A 17,041-nucleotide genomic window follows, 5' to 3' on the forward strand; every position below is an offset into this window, starting at 1 on the left:
TAAATGCAACTGAAAGCCAAGGGACCAATATTAGAGAATCCAGTTTAGATCAGCTTCATAAATCCATTCAAGACAAGTTGAAATCCAAAAGGTTTCTAATCGTCTTTGATGATATATGGGAACACGACTTTAGTAAGGCTGCATCCACAAAAAGATTTAGCAAGACTGAGTGGGAAAAGTTGTTAGCTCCATTTGGACCGGGAGAGACCAATGGCAACATGGTTCTGGTCACAACTCGGTTCCCAAAGGTAGCAGAAACAGTCAAGAAAGGAGCCAATCAAGTTGATCTACATGGGCTGGAGCCTGATGAGTTTTGGGACTTCTTTCAACTGTGTGCATTTAGTGAAACCCAAGATGACAATGATAAAGAAAAATTATTTGACATTGGAAAACAAATAGCAAAGAAGTTGAAGTGCTCCCCACTGGCTGCCAAAACAGTTGGACCACTATTGCGTAAGAAACCCACCAGGAAACATTGGATGGAAATTCTTGAAAAGGAAGAATGGCTAAAACAAAAGGATGGCGATGATAGTATTATCACTGCCTTGAAAATTAGCTATGACTACCTCCCCTTTTATTTGAAAAAATGTTTTTCATATCTTGCCCTTTTCCCTGAGGATTATGAGTTTGATAGTTTAGAGATTAGTTGTTATTGGGACTCAATAGGTATCATCAATTCCAGTGGTAAGAATGATACAATTGAGGGCATTGGATCACAGTATTTGAATGAACTATACGATAATGGTTTTCTAATGAAAGGGGATGATAATCACTACGTAATGCATGACTTACTGCATGAACTTTCGCAGATTGTTTCATCAAGAGAATGCGCAAATATAAATTACTCTAGTTTTAGAGCTGATGACATCCTTCCATCTATTCGCCATCTGTCCATTACCATACAAGATAAATATACTGAGAGTTTTAAAGAGGAAATGGAAAAAATAAAGAAAAGGGTTGACATTAGAAATTTGCGTAGTGTGATGATCTTTGGAAGTTACAGAAGTAGAAGAATTGCTAATGTGGTAAGAGACACGTTAAATGAAATAAGGGCACTTCGTGTTCTCTTCATATTTATGAATTCCCCACATTCCTTGCCTGATAACTTTTCGAAACTTGTCCACCTCCGCTACCTAAAAATTGGATCACCGTGGGGGTTCAAAGTGTGTATTCCTAGCACAGTGTCCAAGCTTTATCACTTGAAATTCTTGGATCTCAAATCCTGGGGTGGTAGTAACAATAATTTGCCTAACGACTTTAACCGCCTTATAAACCTACGCCATTTTCTTGCTAAAAAAGAATTCCATTCCAATGTTCCTGAGGTTGGGAAAATGAAGTGTTTACAAGAGCTCAAAGAATTCCATGTCAAGAAAGACAAGATTGGATTTGAACTGGCACAACTGGGACAGTTGGAACAGCTTAGAGGGGAGCTCTGTATATTTGGCCTTAAAAATGCAACTAGGGAAGAAGCTATTGAAGCTAAATTGAAGCATAAAAGTAACCTAAGCAAGTTGCGATTAGATCGTGGTGGTAATAGAGAGAAGAATACATCCTCCTCCTCCTCCAGGACACAAGTTGTTAGCAATGAAAATCAGGACGATGATATTATTCTTGATAGCCTTCAACCGCACTCTAATCTTACAGAACTAAGCATCGTAAATCTTGGTGGTGGCATGGCTCCAAGTTGGTTGGGCAGCAACATCATCCACTTGGATACCCTCCACCTAGATGGTGTACCTTGGGCCACTCTTGCACCGTTTGGGAAAATACAATATCTTAGGGAGCTCAAGCTAAGAAATATCGTTGGGATGTACCACACACACTAGTTTTAGACACCTGAAGAAGATTGTGTTTGAGGCTATGCCAGACTTTGTAAAGTGGGTTGGGGGAGACGATAATTCCCATTCTTTCTTCTCAGGACTTGAAAGGCTCGACTGCATTTCTTGTCCCAAGCTTAATGAGTTGCCATTATCGAGTTGCTCTAGCTCATCTTGTACCATGTGGTTTCCTAAGCTGCGCCGTTTGAACATTACCCGGTGCTTGGAGCTGTCTGTCCCTCTTGTGCCTCACACCTCCACACTGACATATGTTCGTGTAAATGATTCCGTTCGTGGTTTTAATACTAGCAAAAAGTTGACACTCGACGGCTACAATGGTGCTTTGGCCTTCCAAAATCTGGGTAATCTTGAGGAGATCTACATTGGAGATGTACATAACATGTCATTAATAGATTTCCAGCAGCTACGCTCCCTACGGAGGCTGACGGTTACGCTTTGCAGGGATACGTTCTTGAGAGGACTGGATGAGCATGTTGTAGTCGTATTCAATTCAGTTAGAGTCCTCAATCTCTCTGGATTTTTACTTACAAGAAAGATGCTGTCAAATTTGTTCAGATGCTTCCCAGCTCTCTATGTGCTGTCTATGTCACCTTCCAAAGAGAGCCATGAGGAGGTAAAACTGCAGATCCCATCCTCCTGCTCACTCAAGACGATCCGGCTTTTTAAGTGCAAGAACCTGATTCTGCCGCCTCTTGATGATGGACAAGGACTTGTCAATCTCACGTCGCTCCGAAATTTACATATAGATGATTGTGGCAAAATATTCTCTCAGTGGTACATGGGAAAACCAGCTCAAACAACAAGTAACCCTTTCCCTTCTTCCCTCCTCGAACTTAGCATTTGCCGAGAGTCAAGAATACATTCAATGGCTTTGCTCTCAAACCTCACAGCTCTCACCAGTCTACAACTAATAGATTGCTGCAATGTAACAATGGATGGATTTAATCCTCTTATCACATCAAATCTGAACAAGCTGTGCATCTCTTCTTGTGGCTCTGCTCCCGCGGACCTACTCGCCGAGATGGCAAGGACCAAAACAACAATGCCTCAAGTTGCCTTCCAATTGAAAGATCTTGTGGTGGACAGCATATCGGCAGTGCTTACTGCTCCCATATGCAGCTTCCTCGCCCCTACTCTTCACGAATTAGGCATCAAAGACGATGTTGACAGGGTCTCAAGCTTCAGCGACGAACAAGAGGGGGCACTTGAGCTACTTGTCTCCCTCAAAAAACTATCATTTGATGGTTTATGGGTTCTGCAGTCCCTCCCTGAAGGGTTACATAAGTTTCCTTCTCTCACTGAGCTAAGTATCAGCCATTGTCCTCAAATCCAATCGCTTCCAAAGAATGGCCTCCCAACTTCCCTAGAAACGTTTTCAGTATTTATCTGCAGCAGCGCACTCGAAGAGGAAAGCAAAAGATTCACAGAAGAGAAAGAAAGATACTACTCAGAATCAGACGACTAGATACATACATTCTCCACCATGGTAAATCCTGTTTGTTAATCTGCATTACCAGATGAGTACTATTCTGTAACTGTAATTTGACGGCTTATTAACTCTTTCCACCCTGTCCCCTTGGTTATTAGGGCTCTATACGGCATCAGCATTGCTTTTGTCCACCACAATGTGTGTGTCGGGTGAGAATCAGATGTCATCCATTGATCCATGCGCACAACTCTGAACGTTAGTAAACAAAATCTAGTTCTTTTTTTTTTCTGAATCCACATTCTTATTTTTCTTAATACAATTTGGAAATATTTTCTTCTGTCCTCATAATATGTTGAGCTTCGTTTCCGTTGAAAACAGGGCAAAACAGTTTGTACGTATGTTGCATGGTATATATATCGAAAACCAACGCATAACCAAACTCTCCATTCTGGAAATTGTGCTTCATGATGCACATTAGTATGATATAAGCACATCATCATTTATCAGGAGCATCTGGAGGTCTGATACCTACAGGCGTATGCCTACTGCAAATTATGGTTAGTTGTGAGAAGAGTCTCTGCTTGCTGTTTATATACTTTCTCCGTTTCATATCATAAGACAGAGATAGAAATTTATTCATCCATCTTTTTTTTTTTGCGGGGAGTTTATTCATCCATCAGTTTGTTCATGTGAAGGTTGTAATGACCCCGTTCCACAATTTGAGTTATTGCCGATGCTGGCTAGTTGAAATCTTCATGTCCCTCGGGCTCGCTGGGTTCACTGATGCCGTCTACTCCGTCGTGCTGCAGGCAAGCCTCCCAATATTACATTGCTACCTCTTCCCTATCCTGCATCCATTTCCTGCGCTGTTCATGTTTTTTTCTGGAGTCAAATTTATACTCATGTAATTTGTCAAACTGGATAACAGATGATTTCTTGCCTACAACTCCGGCGCCTCTGCAACACATCATCAGATCAAATTTCTGGTAAACGGTTAAGCATTCTCTGTTATGTATAACTGCGTTGATTCTTACTAGTTTCAGCAGCTGATTTTGAAAGACCAAGAACGGCTATAGGGGGGGTGAATATAGCAATTCAAATCTTGCCCCCGAAAATACTCATCAAGCTGGATTTCTCAAAATCCTTACTAGAACCACGGCTATTAGAGAAGCCGGATCTAGAAAAGAAGAGAGAAGGAATTCCCGAAACTAGAAGAGGAAGAGAAAAGGAATTCCCGAAACTACAAGAGAGGTGAGGAGGAGAGAACAAAACTCATAATCGCAAAGTTTAAATTGCAAGCGGAATTTAAATTGCGGAATTTAAATGAACAAGGCAAAAACGAAATCCTTCAAATCATTTCATTCATAGGTGATGCAAAATAACCGCTCAACTAGGAGCAGACATACACCTTCAGAGAAACATTAACACAAACTTAAAATCTCTCGGACAAACACACTCCAAACTAATCCTAATACAAAAGCCTCTCGGGCAAACACACTCCAAACTCACACGGAAACTCTCTCACTGAACATCTCAAAAGGATTACCAAAAGGAGCAACCTCCACCCTTGCATCCATCTCTCTATTTATAGTCTAAGACCCCCAAGACATTGTCTCAAATGCCCTTAGGGTGATGCCCTAGCCTAGATGAAATCCCAGCCATTTGTTCTTACTTCTCCTCAAAGGAAATCCTCCAGATGAAATCCACGTCATCGATCCGAAGTCTCCACACTGATCCGAAGGTATCAATCCGTGCCTTCTCCTCTTGACAAATCCGAGCTTGCCACGTTGTCCGTCGAAATCCCACGCACGCGAGCCCGCGCGCTCGTCCGCGTGCCCAGTCCGAAGCCGCCACGTCGCCGTCCTTCAGTGCGCACCGCGCGCTCTGCTTCCCGCGCGCTCCATCCAAATTCCCGCGCGAGTCGCTTCCTTCCGCGTCGCCGAAAACACGTGAGTTCCACACCCGCGCACGCCGTGTTGGGCCGTCATGTCTTGGGCCTCCTCGGCCTGGCCCTCCAAGCCGTGAATGGCACTTGGCCACGTGCACACACACAGCTCCAGCTTGCCGTGTGCATGGCCATGCACTGTCCCTAGTGCATGCATGCCTTGGCTGCACCACCGATCCATGTATGTGATCATGACACACATGCATGCTGCACGTCTTTGTCTCTTCCAATTTTCTTCGCGACACACGGCGCTTGCACTTGACCTTGCGAAGTCCGTTGCAAAAACCTCCTCACACGGTGTCCGTCCACCGTGTGCAACCTTATATCCAATCTTGTCACCCGGCATCCTCGATCACTTTGGACCTTAACTCCTCCCTAAGTCTAGTCCCGATCCGCCGTTGACCAAGATCGACCCCGATCACCTGCACACACATGAACCAAACAACCGTTGTCTTGGCACAGATGTCGCAATCAGACCAATGTTAGTTCACGCACACACTTCTTGCACTTCCGGTACTTATCAATTTCCCATCACAAAAGAACTATAACCACACATGGTTTCACAGATTCACCATTTGTATACCTTTTCTCTACGGCTTGAATTGCAGTTTTTGCCGTGCCTCTGTCTTCCATTTTGGCATGAGACGTGTTTGTGTCAGAAGAGAAGCTTAATTATTAAGGATGCATTTAAACTCTATGCTCCCGCCATAATATTTCATATCCATCCTGTAGCGGGAGAACTGCAGGTACATTACATACACTATTTGAGTACCCACAAATTTCAGCAGCAACGTTAACAAGCTACTAATGAAATTCTGAAGCTTTATACTCGATTCGGACTTTCCGACGGAGAGGAGGTTGCTGCTCCAGCGTCTTCCTCATCTGGTGATGTTCATCCAAATTAATCTCTTCCATCCCTTTCCATTTCCCTTTCACATTTTTTTAGATAATGGATTTTCATTAATCCGGCCTCTATATCCACAAGGATATACACAGCCAAATTTCCCTTTCACATGATGTGCAGTACATGTGTTGATCAATGACTATTTGTTCTCAGACAGGTCTAATTAAGAAGATCCGTTCCATGTGACTGGCTTGTCTGCTTCATTTCATTTCATGGATCTAGCTTTCAGTACATTTTAGGGATGTAAGACAAATTGTGAGTGCTGCTGCTTTTTATGTTCTGTAAGAAATTGAGTTATTTGGATATTCCTGAATGGATCGAACTAATTAACTCTTCTTTATGTGCATCACATTACTTCCGCATTGCACAAAAAATCAGTGGATTCTGAGGAGGGTTTGCACTTGTCGGATTGGATAACAAAGCTGAAGAACAGATCACCATTGGTTATTGCCGAGGCATTGCGCTTCCTGCACCTGCACGATGAGTGTAGTCCACTATTTGGTTCACAGGTATGCCTAGTGATATTATTGGCATCTTACTTCTTAGTTATAATTTGCTAAGATGAAGTGCAACTTGGTTGGTTTAGAGTATAAAGTGCAAATGATTGTTATTCATGTGCATATGGTTAATTTGTTCACAACTTTTTTTTTTTGAAACCTAAGCCAGCATTGCTGGTTTTATATTAAGAGAGGGAGAAATTGTACAAACAAGAGACAATGACCCAGTTTATAAGGGAAACTGGGCCCGAAAATCATCATGCGCGATATGTTGTACTAGGAAATAAGGAAAGTAGTGTGCAAGGACAGTAAAGTATATAATTCATCCCTTGGAAATGGTTTCACTCCGTGTGTTACTTCACATAGGTCAAATTTCAGTAGTTTATAGTGTTTAATTACAAAACATGGAGGCATTAAGTTTTACAATTTTATTCTCATATGGTATCTACAACTCTATGAGAGCTCACCAAGCTCAAGAAGAATCTGTTCTTACTAATTTCATGGCTTCATATAAATCTCTCAGTTGCATGTAACAGACTACATCTAGCAAAAAAAGAATTTCAGCATTACAAATAATAAAGCACTGGTTATGAATTCCGACAGGCTTTATGAGTTTCAGAATATATGTACCTGAAGAAGGCGGAGACGGAGAGTGATCCTGTTGTGGCACAGGAAACGGGCTGGCCTGCTGGAACAGGGGACTGTGCTAATTTCAAGTGGTGGCTAATTTCATCACCGGATGGATGACTATGACGGCGCCGGCGAAAAATGACAGCATCGAAGAAGGGGACTGAGGAGACGATGGGGAACAACCAGATGATTATAAACCAAAGCCGGGTGGCTTCTCCTTGCTGCGTGTTGGTCCGGGAATCAAAATGAGGTTTATATTCCGCAGTGGATATTTGAGAAAATAATCACTGGGCAAGAACTGGAAGCAACCAGGGAATAGACGCAATAAAACTGGCCATTGTGGCGTTATGGTGCATACAGTGGAACCCCAAGAATCACCCATCTATGAAAAAGGTGGTCAACATGCTAACAGGAAGCTTGCAGAGTTTAGCCATGCCCCCTAAGCCTTTTGTTTCATCTCTGGGCCACCCTAGGCCACAAATCTAGGGAAACATTTACTACGGCTCAAAGATGTTTGAGACTTGTGCGTCATAGAAATAGCTACTGTGATGCCACGTTTGGTTTCATGCAAGTTAGGTTTGACTATACTTGAGTATGCCATAAGATGTTCAAATAACTTGCAACCCAGCAGTTGGCACTTGACAGGTTTAATCTGAGGTCGCTGCTCACTTCATTGTGTAATTTAACTCATTGCATCTGTTTTTCGACTAAGTTATCTTTGTGACTGCTATCATGCAATGTACAAGGCAAAGCCTTGGATGCATACAATGAACAATCATGTGCTCAAGAGTCAAGAGGTTAGTTTCTTACAGCGATTTGTCGTTCCTGCCGCATTTCTCCACACATCATGGTATGCAGAACAGCCACCCGACCCGACCTAGAGATCCGTAATGCCACCGTTCATGGATGAGTCACTGGAACTGCTACAAATCTGTACGTAGTTAGGCACTTGTAGTGTGATAAACTGAAGATATGAAGAGAGAAGAAAACGAACAAGGCTCACCTTTCTCGATGAGGAGGAGGGAGAACGACGAGCATTTCCTGGAGGACGCGGCGGCGCTCCGGCGAACTAAATCCATAGAGGGACCGGCCGCCAGTCCAGATCGATCGCCGGCCGCGGGATCAGTGGCGGGGGGCGGCGCCGCACGGAGGAAGGAAGAGGATGGGGTTTTCCTTTTTTTTTTTGTGAGGTTGTATTTTGTCGATTTGGGCCCTCATCTATCAACGAGCCCAACCAAAATGGGCCTTACGTAAGTCTCAGTCACGTTATTGGGCCAGATGTAACCGAGATCCCGTTCCGACCCAATAAATCTTATTCTTGGGCCAGAATTCCAGCCGCGGGCCGCTTAAGCCAGGCCGTGGCGGCGTCGTTCTCGACTCCGGCGCCGCCGGAGGCTGAGCACCGTGGCGTCGCCGCTGCCGCCGCCGCCGCGGCTCTCCAGATGAGGGGGGGGGGGGAGGGAGAGGCGGATCATATCGGAGATGGAGCGCACGGTGGTGGCCGGCGTCGATCGGCTCAATGCGAGCCACGGGGGCACTCTCCCGACTTCTCATGGTCCCCGATCCCCTCGCCCTCGCCGACCTGGTGTGCTTTCAGCGAGGCTGGCATTCATGTGCAGCAGCTTGCAGTTTCTCTACAGTTGATCCGCTTTCTTCTTCTTCTTCCTTCTTCTCCTTAGGGCGGCGCGTGTATGGCAACGGCGGTGGCAGTCGGACTACCATTACAACCAAACGAAACCAATGCTGCTGCTGCTACTGCGGCAGGCAGCCTCCGAGCAGGTCGAGGTCCTCCCGGCTCCCGGTACCCTACTACTCTCCTCATAGTGGGTTCGCAAGCGTTCTTTGCATTGTTGCACTATATGCAAGTGACGATGATGAAATTACGCATCACTCGTTGCGGAATTAGCCAGACCATCTTGTTTTTGGTGATTTTCTTGCACAATCACTGGGCCGCAGACCACAGGCTGCGTCGATTTGGTGGTACTTATGGGTGTCAATGTTACCGGTGTATCCATGAGGTTAATAATCTGGACATGGCAAAAGGTTACTACTTCCTCCGTTTCATATTATAAGACTTTCTAGCATTGCCCACATTCATATATATGTTGATGAATCTAGATACATATGTGTGTCTAGGTTCATTAACATCTATATGAATGTGGACAATGCTAGAAAGTCTTATAACCTGAAACGAAGGTAGTACTTATTACTACCATCTTTCAATTAAACTGCTAATTAATCTAAAGTTGTCTTCCCGTGCAATGGGATTGCTTACTACTACCTCCGTTTCAGTTTATAAGACTTTCTAGTATTACCCACATTCATATATATGCTAATGAATCTAGACACATATGCATACATATGAATGTGGACAATGCTAGAAAGTCTTATAATATGAAACGGAGGAAGTAACAATTTTTGCATGCTTACAATTCACAAATCGATTAGGAAATAGAAGTATTGTTCTAGCTACATATTACATTCAGAGTGCAATTTTCAGAACTGACTGGACATCATGACATGCTCAACTTGTATGTAACATGCTGATACATTTAGCTCGCCAGATTTTCTGGTGTAGGTTAGCTTAGAGATGAGACGAATGGCCTAGGGGGATTCTTCAGATTTTGCAAGCTTCCTGTTAACATATTCACCACTTTTCTCATGGAGGGCCGGTTTGCTGGGTTCCACTGAACACACCATAGCGCCACAATGGCCAGCTTTCTCAACTTTTCTTTCTCTTCCTGTGTCATATCCTTGGCAAATTCTGACTCTTGCGCACTGACTATTGTCTCATATATCCACTCTGGAACAAAAACCTCATTTTGGCTGTTGATACTTGGATCTGAGTTCCTCTTTCCGCTCAACATTTCCAACACTAGCATGCCAAAACTGAAAACATCTGACTTGTAAGATACCGCGCCAAAGTTCCTAGAATATAGTTCCGGTGCAATGTAACCCATTGTGCCTCTTGCTGCAGTCAATGTGACAATGCTTTGATCCCTTGCGCAGAGCTTTGCAAGGCCAAAGTCCGAAATCTTTGGGCTGAAGCTGTGGTCTAGCAAAATGTTGTGAGGCTTGATATCAAAGTGGAGGATGCGCTGGCTGCACCCTTGATGTAAGTACTCAATTCCTTGGGCTATTCCTAATGCTATTTTGAGCATCTTGTCAGGAACTAGGACTTCTTGAGAACTAATATAATCACGTGAGAATATATATTTCTCCAGTGAATTATTAGGCATGAATTCATAAATAAGAGCATGCCTTGTTCCTTCGGAGCAAAATCCCAAGAGGCGGACAACATTGACATGATGGATTCTCCCTATGGTTGCTACTTCATTGATGAACTCTTCCCCCTCTCCTTTTGAGTTCTCAAGCATCTTTACAGCAACAGGTACTCCTTTTGACAGCTCACCTTTATATACACTTCCAAATCCACCTGTGCCTAGTTTATGTTTAAACCGTCTTGTAATCCTCTTCACTTCAGAGAATGTGTATCTTGTCGGTTTAGATGTGCCATATGTCTTGAGAAACATTTCAACCTTCAGTTGTATCTCATCGTCATTCTTGGTTTTAAGAGACAGATAGAGTGCAGAGGCCACCACCAGTGTAAGTACTACAATTGTGGGTACAGATACTGCCACTGGTAAATCATAATGAAGGAAGTTAGCAACTTGTATAGTTGTTTTGAACATTTATAAAAAGTACCAACTATCCTTATTTATCCTTGGAGAAACAAGGAATTAAAATTACAAAAGAATGAGCTTAAGATGAACTGTTACCTATGATAACTTTGGCAGGTGATTTTGAACCTGCAGATAGAAAAGTAAAGAATTAGATCCACCCTATACTCAGATACACAAACATATGGAATATGTTGCTCCATATTAGTCAGAACAGTAAAAAAAGGCCAGGGTACAGTAAAACATATTAAGCTTGCACTTGTAGCTGCACATAACTCATAAGAGGCATACAGTTGTCAAGACAATTCGCAGGATTATGACTTTCTAGGCCCACAAATGTGTTGATCAAGTGTTCGGCTAGAACTACATGACAGAGAATATATCCCATGACAAGAATTAAAAAGTATGTGAGATCAAATTCTAAAGTACTAGGAAACAAGAAGAAAATAAGTAATAAATGGAAGTAAAGGTTGTGCTTTTATTTCAAATCATTTAGATTTTTCATACCAAATAGTTAAATCTGCAGATCATAGAAATCAATAATGAGTATATCATGTTTTTCCTCAGAAAATTGATACCATGAGGTTTGCAGAATGCTGTCCTCCTTTGTGAACTGAATCCACAGAGCCGCTGTTGTCGTTCACAGTCGATGCAAACATCAGTGATATTAGGAGCTGACCAAGTGAATGTTATCTCAGAGAATGTAGTAATTCTTTTTGCACTTTCGTTAAACTCTGTGCTTGCGCTTGCATTATAATCCTTTCTGCCTTGATTGGAAGTGTAGGGTATCATGATCTCTGTCGAAACCACTTTGCAGTATAACGGGAGAATTGACACAAATGCATAAGGGGCTACCAAGTACAGGGACTGGCTTGCATTGCTGAGGCAAGAAATCGGGCCAAAAATGCTGTCTGTACTGTCCCATATGAACTCTTCTGAACAACTTACAAGACTTGCATATTGGAACCCATATTGTTTGTACACACTGGTTGAATAATTTGCAGAAATTATCTTCTGAAGTGCGCACTGTGACCATGACTCTGCAAGAGGGACGATGTTGATGACACCATATATATAGTCTATTCCAGTTACCTTCGATAGGCCAAGAACATGGTGCAGTAGGAGAGTATCTTGCCCAGAACATGATAACTGCATTCCTGGAGCACCACAAGATGAAGAGCTGGATTCAAGCCGGAAGGGAAACTTGATGTCTGGTCCATCACTGCTGCATCGGGATGGCGGACAGTTTCGGAAGAAATCTGCCTCGTCCGATTCTGTGGCCATGACGGCTCCATAGTTGAGAAGAGAGAAGAGTAGAGCAGTCACTAGAAATCTGTGCATCTTCTGTGTCGATTGAAGGTGAGGCTGGAAGTACAGAACAGATGGTGAGAACTATCAACTATCTATTGTTGGGTCCTAATGCCGTGTTGTGATGACCCCATTGTGATTCTGTGAGTGCAGTCCTCGTCAGCAATATTATCTAATTCTTTCTTTAAAAAGGGGATGAGATTGTGGACTAATGGACCGCTGCTTTGGAAGTTAGTGTCCAAGCCTGTGTGCACCCATGTGCTTCATTCTATCTGGTCAACAATGTATTACACACTGCTTTGACTACTTCCCCCAAAAAAGTACACACTGCTTTGACTCAGGTCAAACTTGGACTTTATCCATCATTCCATCCTCTCTCCCAGTCCCATCCTCAACCTCATAACACTTTCCTAATTGCCTCATATGCGGCCTTCCCATCCGTATTGTTTTCAGTTTATCACACTTGTTGGGTCATGAATTTCTGAAGCTGACCATGGCCATTTCTGGTGCACTCTTTCTCCCTGGTATCTTTCAAAGCTTGAGTATACTAGCTGTTCTTGGGGTTCTTGTTACTAAGAGTGGAGCTGCTGATTTTCAAGAACAACCAGCTTGCGTTCCTTTCTCCTGTGGACATCTTGAAGGTATCAGGTACCCTTTCCGTTTACAAGGTGATCCACTTGGCTGTGGTGATGAAGCTTATGAGCTAGTCTGTAGAGATGGCAGAGCTATAATTCACATCAACACAGGAAAATATTTTGTGAAAGACATCTCCTATAACGAGTCTAGATTTTGGGTTGTTGATGCTAATTTAGACAACAGCAGTTGCCCTCTTCCACTGTGGAATAATCTTCCCTACTTCAATGACATGGGCACTAAGCTGTACACTTCTGCAGTTCGGTGGGCTACATTTCTAAATTGCTCACGGGCGATAAACAATGGCATGTACATGCCTGTTGCTTGCTTGAGTGGGAATACTTCTTTTGTTTATGTCTTGACTACATCGAGCTCTTACTATGTTCAAAACATCGAGCCTTCTTGTGGATACTTGGCTGTGATTCCTGTGGATGATCGTACAAAGAATGTACCAGACTATGCAAGCTATGCAGATGTTGTGAAATTCATGAGGAATGGTTTTCCTGTTTCGTTTCCTCGAGTTGAATCCCCAAGTCATTCTCCAGTCATCAAAGCCTGTGCGAGAGATACATTCCAGTGAGTTTTAGCTCTGTATCTTTCTCTTGCTTGTTTGATCATCTTATAAAAAATATATATATCCTCTTTTGCAATTCTGCAGAAACTTTAAGGAGCAAATGTATAGTAGGAACATTCAAAACTGGACTTCTGCCATTATTGGGACCGAGCTACAATTTTTAGGATGTGTAATTAATTATTACTCTAGTGCCACGCAAGTTTGGGTTACTCTCGTTCTGGTATTTGCCGTAGAGATTGTTAAGTGCATTATAGGTACTCCAGATATGCCTTAATCTAAACTATTATAATTACACCCAATTTATCCATAGATTCTTATTCACTTCATGTTGCAGTACTATGCAGGTTCATCTTGGCGCCGTTGACTGTTTTGACCTTCCTCGGTTACAAATACCGGAAAACAAGGATATCTATCGACGCAGTAGAGAAGTTTCTCCGAATGCAGCAAGCTCATGGTCCAAAGAGGTATGCGTACACAGAAATCACTGCAATCACAGGCCATTTCAGGGAGAAGCTAGGCCAGGGGGGCTATGGTTCTGTGTACAAAGGTTTCCTTCCTGGCGATGGTCATGTTGCTATCAAGATGCTGAGCAACTCCATGTGCAATGGAGAAGAATTCATCAGCGAGGTTTCCACCATTAGCAGGATACACCATGTGAATGTGGTGCGCCTTGTTGGATTTTGCTCGGAGGAACTTAGGAGGGCTCTTGTATATGAGTACATGCCCTGTGGATCTCTAGACAAGTACATTTTCTCACCCGAGAAGAGTCTATCTTGGGACAAGCTCAATGAGATTGCTCTAGGAATTGCTAGAGGGATCGACTACTTGCATCATGGTTGTGATATGCAGATCATGCACTTTGACATCAAGCCACACAACATCCTTCTGGATAGCAACTTCACTCCAAAAGTCGCCGACTTTGGGCTGGCCAAGCTATACCCAAGGGACGACAGCTTGGTGCCGGTGAGTGCTGCACGGGGAACGATAGGGTACATCGCTCCTGAGATGATATCTCGAAGCTTTGGCACCATTTCATGCAAGGCTGATGTTTACAGCTTTGGGATGTTATTGCTGGACATTGCTGGTGGTAGGAGGAACAGGGAGCAGCATACATCCAACTCAGCCCATCTTTATTACCCAGCTTTGGTGTATGATTGCCTAACTCAACAAGAAGTGAGCGAGATTTCAGAGGATATTGGTATCCACTGGGTAGAAAGGAAGTTGTGCATTGTTGGGTTCTGGTGCATTCAGATGAAACCAGCTGAACGGCCTTCGATGAGCGAGGTTGTGGAGATGCTCGAATCTGATGATCCTGATAACCTGCAGGTACCTCCGAGACCTTTCTTTGGTGTGGATGATCACATCTCTGAGATGGATGATTGCTGCAATTCTTCATCAAAGTCAAGTGCAATCTCAGAGGATGACTGAAGCAAACTAGGATAGCGACTTGACATTCCTGCCCACGTATATATTCAGTTCGTGCCCTGCTTTTTGCCTCATCTTTTTGCGGGTTATTTGTTTCGCTTTTTTTCATCTATCCCTGTATATATCTTGCTATAATTTTCTCCTGCTCTATTAATATATACAAGGCAAAGCTTTTGCCTTCCTTTAAAAAAAATATATATTCAGTTCGTGCTTATACAACAGGGGATGTTTCTTGACTCTTGTAGAGGTAAGAGGTTAATATGAAGATTAGTAGGACTAAGAAGAATTCCTCGTTGATATTTTCAGGTTGCTAGATTTTTCATCAGTACACGACCCTGATTGTACTGCATAAAAAGGAAGTAATAATATAGGAGTTTTGATTGATGGACTTTGACCTGACCAGAAATTTGGTCTAGTTTGAGGACATCTTTGTTACAACACATGTGCTTCCATGGAATTTGAGTTCTGGAGACTGGTGGCATGTTTTGTGTAGATTTAGATGCTTTTTTTTAGCAGGTGGATGCTACTTTTTAGGGTGACCAGTGAAAACCTCAGGACGTTTAACTCCTTGCCACTTTTAAGATGTGGCAAATAGTTAATTATTCCAAAAACGTCTGCCATAATTTTCTACAGCCACGTAATCCCATTCTGGGCCACAAGCGAGTGAGAACCCCTTCCGGTCCAACCAAAGCCCGTAAAGCACAATTCATCAGGCCCATAATTAAACCTGCACTATCTGGGGAATGCTGGGCCGTTGTGCAGTTTTCATGGGCCTCAACAATCTCCCTTTTCAATTCTTTTCGGCCCAAAGTAATGTGCAGGCACCACACGCAGCCCACCAAAAGCTCGCCATGGTACTGTGGCAGGTAAAAACTGGGCCTAAGGGTTTGGGCCTTCATCAGGACCGTGCAAACGGAATTTTTTTTATTTATACTTTTTTTTATTAAAATATTTACAAAAATAATTTTTTGTTTCGAAAATTTACAAATCTAATTGCCTGCCGCCCTTAAGAAGGGCGATTTTTAAAAATCGCCCTCTCAAAGGGCGGCAAGGGACCTAAATACAAAATTTTTATTTGTGTTCAAACCCTTCCCACCGGTTTTAATTACTTAAAAACTAATAATGCTTATTCGATACTCCAAATGATTTTAAATGGAAAAGTGATAAACTACAAAGTTATAGATCTCATCAAGATCTACAACTTTTATATAAAGTTTATCTCCATCCAATATCGTTTGAAATATAGATCTGAGATTTTTTAAAATGTGTTTTATATTTTGTAACGAATATTTGGATATCTAAAACATCTTAAATGAAAAAGTTACTAACTACAAAGTTGTAGATCTCCTTGAGCTCTACAATTTTGATATAAAGTTTTATTTCATCTGACTTTATATAATATAATTTTAAATTGTAAAATTATAGAGCTAACAAGTTATGCTGGAAAATTTACATTTAGGTCCCTTGCCGCCCTGTGGAAGGGCGATTTTTAAAAATCGCCCTTCTTGAGGGCGGCAGGCGATTAGATTTGTAAATTTTCGAAACAAAAAATTATTTTTGTAAATATTTTAATAAAAAAAAGTATAAATAAAAAAAATTCGTGCAAACGTTGGCCGAGCGGCACAGTGAGCGAGTCGCTGTCAAACTGAACCGCCGGCCATCTTCTCGCGTGCCGGCCTCCGTCGCTCGCCGGAGTATAACCACAGCATCTACAACCATAATCCTCCACATGAATAGAAAAGCAGTATCTAAGGCACGTTTTTAATTCTGCCTGCCCTTATTGTAGCCTTGAATACCATTCTTTGGTTCGTAGCAATCTCGCTCATCAAACTTAAGTGCGAGCAATACTGCTCACTGACATGTGGGCCCCACAGACCCTCGGGCCCACATGTCAGTGAGCAGCAGAGGATCTGGATTGCTTGACGATACTAGAAAACATCCATGTTGCTCCAAGACCTTGAGAAATGATCGACATCACAAAATTTGGACGTCCCAATCACAACGTCGCGGCGAAGGAGACATTTTGGCTCCCATTGTTGGCGACATGTCAAGCGTCCGTGCCTCGACTACGAAATTAATTAAGAAATTCTTGATGACCAAAATTACTGGCACATGAAAACGAGAGTAAATTAAGAAGCAAAACAGTCACTACTCGTAACATGGTATAGGTGGTTGACC

The 17,041-nt window shown here is 42.7% G+C and overlaps 4 protein-coding genes and 1 long non-coding RNA gene across 7 annotated transcripts; 3 read left to right on the forward strand and 2 right to left on the reverse strand.

The window, feature by feature from the left end:
- Positions 1 to 2: 2 nt before the first annotated feature.
- On the forward strand, positions 3 to 1,826 carry LOC136351173 (putative disease resistance protein RGA3; the record flags this gene model as incomplete). The annotated part of the gene is made up of 1 exon (XM_066304162.1): positions 3 to 1,826. A coding segment is annotated over one exon (1,824 nt), but the record flags the coding sequence as incomplete, so codon positions are not given.
- LOC136351095 (uncharacterized) lies at positions 1,721 to 3,522 on the forward strand. Its single transcript, XM_066308353.1, has 2 exons — positions 1,721 to 3,324; positions 3,426 to 3,522. Exon 1 carries the CDS (start codon positions 1,861 to 1,863, stop codon positions 3,301 to 3,303), a length of 1,443 nt encoding a protein of 480 aa, XP_066164450.1. The 5' UTR covers positions 1,721 to 1,860; the 3' UTR covers positions 3,304 to 3,324; positions 3,426 to 3,522.
- A 3,384-nt stretch (positions 3,523 to 6,906) lies between these two features.
- Positions 6,907 to 8,436, reverse strand: LOC107278804 (uncharacterized). Its single transcript, XR_010739896.1, has 4 exons — positions 8,247 to 8,436; positions 8,054 to 8,163; positions 7,244 to 7,464; positions 6,907 to 7,156 (listed from the first exon to the last, which is right to left on the reverse strand). It is a non-coding gene; the product is annotated as an uncharacterized lncRNA (long non-coding RNA).
- A 144-nt stretch (positions 8,437 to 8,580) lies between these two features.
- Positions 8,581 to 15,300, forward strand: LOC112937438 (rust resistance kinase Lr10-like). 3 transcript variants are annotated; one of them, XM_066308356.1, is made up of 7 exons: positions 8,581 to 8,828; positions 8,923 to 9,044; positions 10,253 to 10,358; positions 10,468 to 10,634; positions 11,708 to 13,440; positions 13,523 to 13,692; positions 13,773 to 15,300. In XM_066308356.1, exons 5-7 carry the CDS (start codon positions 12,725 to 12,727, stop codon positions 14,864 to 14,866), a joined length of 1,980 nt encoding a protein of 659 aa, XP_066164453.1. In that variant the 5' UTR covers positions 8,581 to 8,828; positions 8,923 to 9,044; positions 10,253 to 10,358; positions 10,468 to 10,634; positions 11,708 to 12,724; the 3' UTR covers positions 14,867 to 15,300. The 3 variants fall into 3 exon arrangements, with proteins under 3 accessions (XP_066164453.1, XP_066164455.1, XP_066164457.1); XM_066308358.1 differs by lacking the exon at positions 13,523 to 13,692 and having other exon boundaries at positions 11,491 to 13,440; XM_066308360.1 differs by lacking the exon at positions 13,523 to 13,692.
- LOC4326124 (rust resistance kinase Lr10) lies at positions 9,653 to 12,392 on the reverse strand. The gene is made up of 3 exons (XM_015755493.3): positions 11,502 to 12,392; positions 11,023 to 11,052; positions 9,653 to 10,883 (listed from the first exon to the last, which is right to left on the reverse strand). Exons 1-3 carry the CDS (start codon positions 12,262 to 12,264, stop codon positions 9,823 to 9,825), a joined length of 1,854 nt encoding a protein of 617 aa, XP_015610979.1. The 5' UTR covers positions 12,265 to 12,392; the 3' UTR covers positions 9,653 to 9,822.
- Positions 15,301 to 17,041: the final 1,741 nt, after the last annotated feature.

This window comes from Oryza sativa, chromosome 1 (genome assembly GCF_034140825.1).
Source record: "Oryza sativa Japonica Group chromosome 1, ASM3414082v1".
Lineage (NCBI taxonomy): Eukaryota > Viridiplantae > Streptophyta > Magnoliopsida > Poales > Poaceae > Oryza > Oryza sativa.

What these genes read in the sequence shown, in the direction of transcription:
- LOC136351095 (XM_066308353.1), top strand. Translation starts at nt 1,861, where the DNA reads ATGCCAGACTTTGTAAAGTGGGTTGGGGGAGACGATAATTCCCATTCT.
- LOC4326124 (XM_015755493.3), bottom strand. Translation starts at nt 12,264, where the DNA reads ATGCACAGATTTCTAGTGACTGCTCTACTCTTCTCTCTTCTCAACTAT. An exon ending in AGCATTCTGCAAACCTCATG is followed by an intron (nt 11,053 to 11,501) that starts GTATCAATTTTC and finishes TTCTATCTGCAG; the next exon opens with GTTCAAAATCACCTGCCAAA. An exon ending in ACCTGCCAAAGTTATCATAG is followed by an intron (nt 10,884 to 11,022) that starts GTAACAGTTCAT and finishes ATGATTTACCAG; the next exon opens with TGGCAGTATCTGTACCCACA.
- LOC112937438 (XM_066308356.1), top strand. Translation starts at nt 12,725, where the DNA reads ATGGCCATTTCTGGTGCACTCTTTCTCCCTGGTATCTTTCAAAGCTTG. An exon ending in TGTGCGAGAGATACATTCCA is followed by an intron (nt 13,441 to 13,522) that starts GTGAGTTTTAGC and finishes GCAATTCTGCAG; the next exon opens with AAACTTTAAGGAGCAAATGT. An exon ending in GATTGTTAAGTGCATTATAG is followed by an intron (nt 13,693 to 13,772) that starts GTACTCCAGATA and finishes TTCATGTTGCAG; the next exon opens with TACTATGCAGGTTCATCTTG.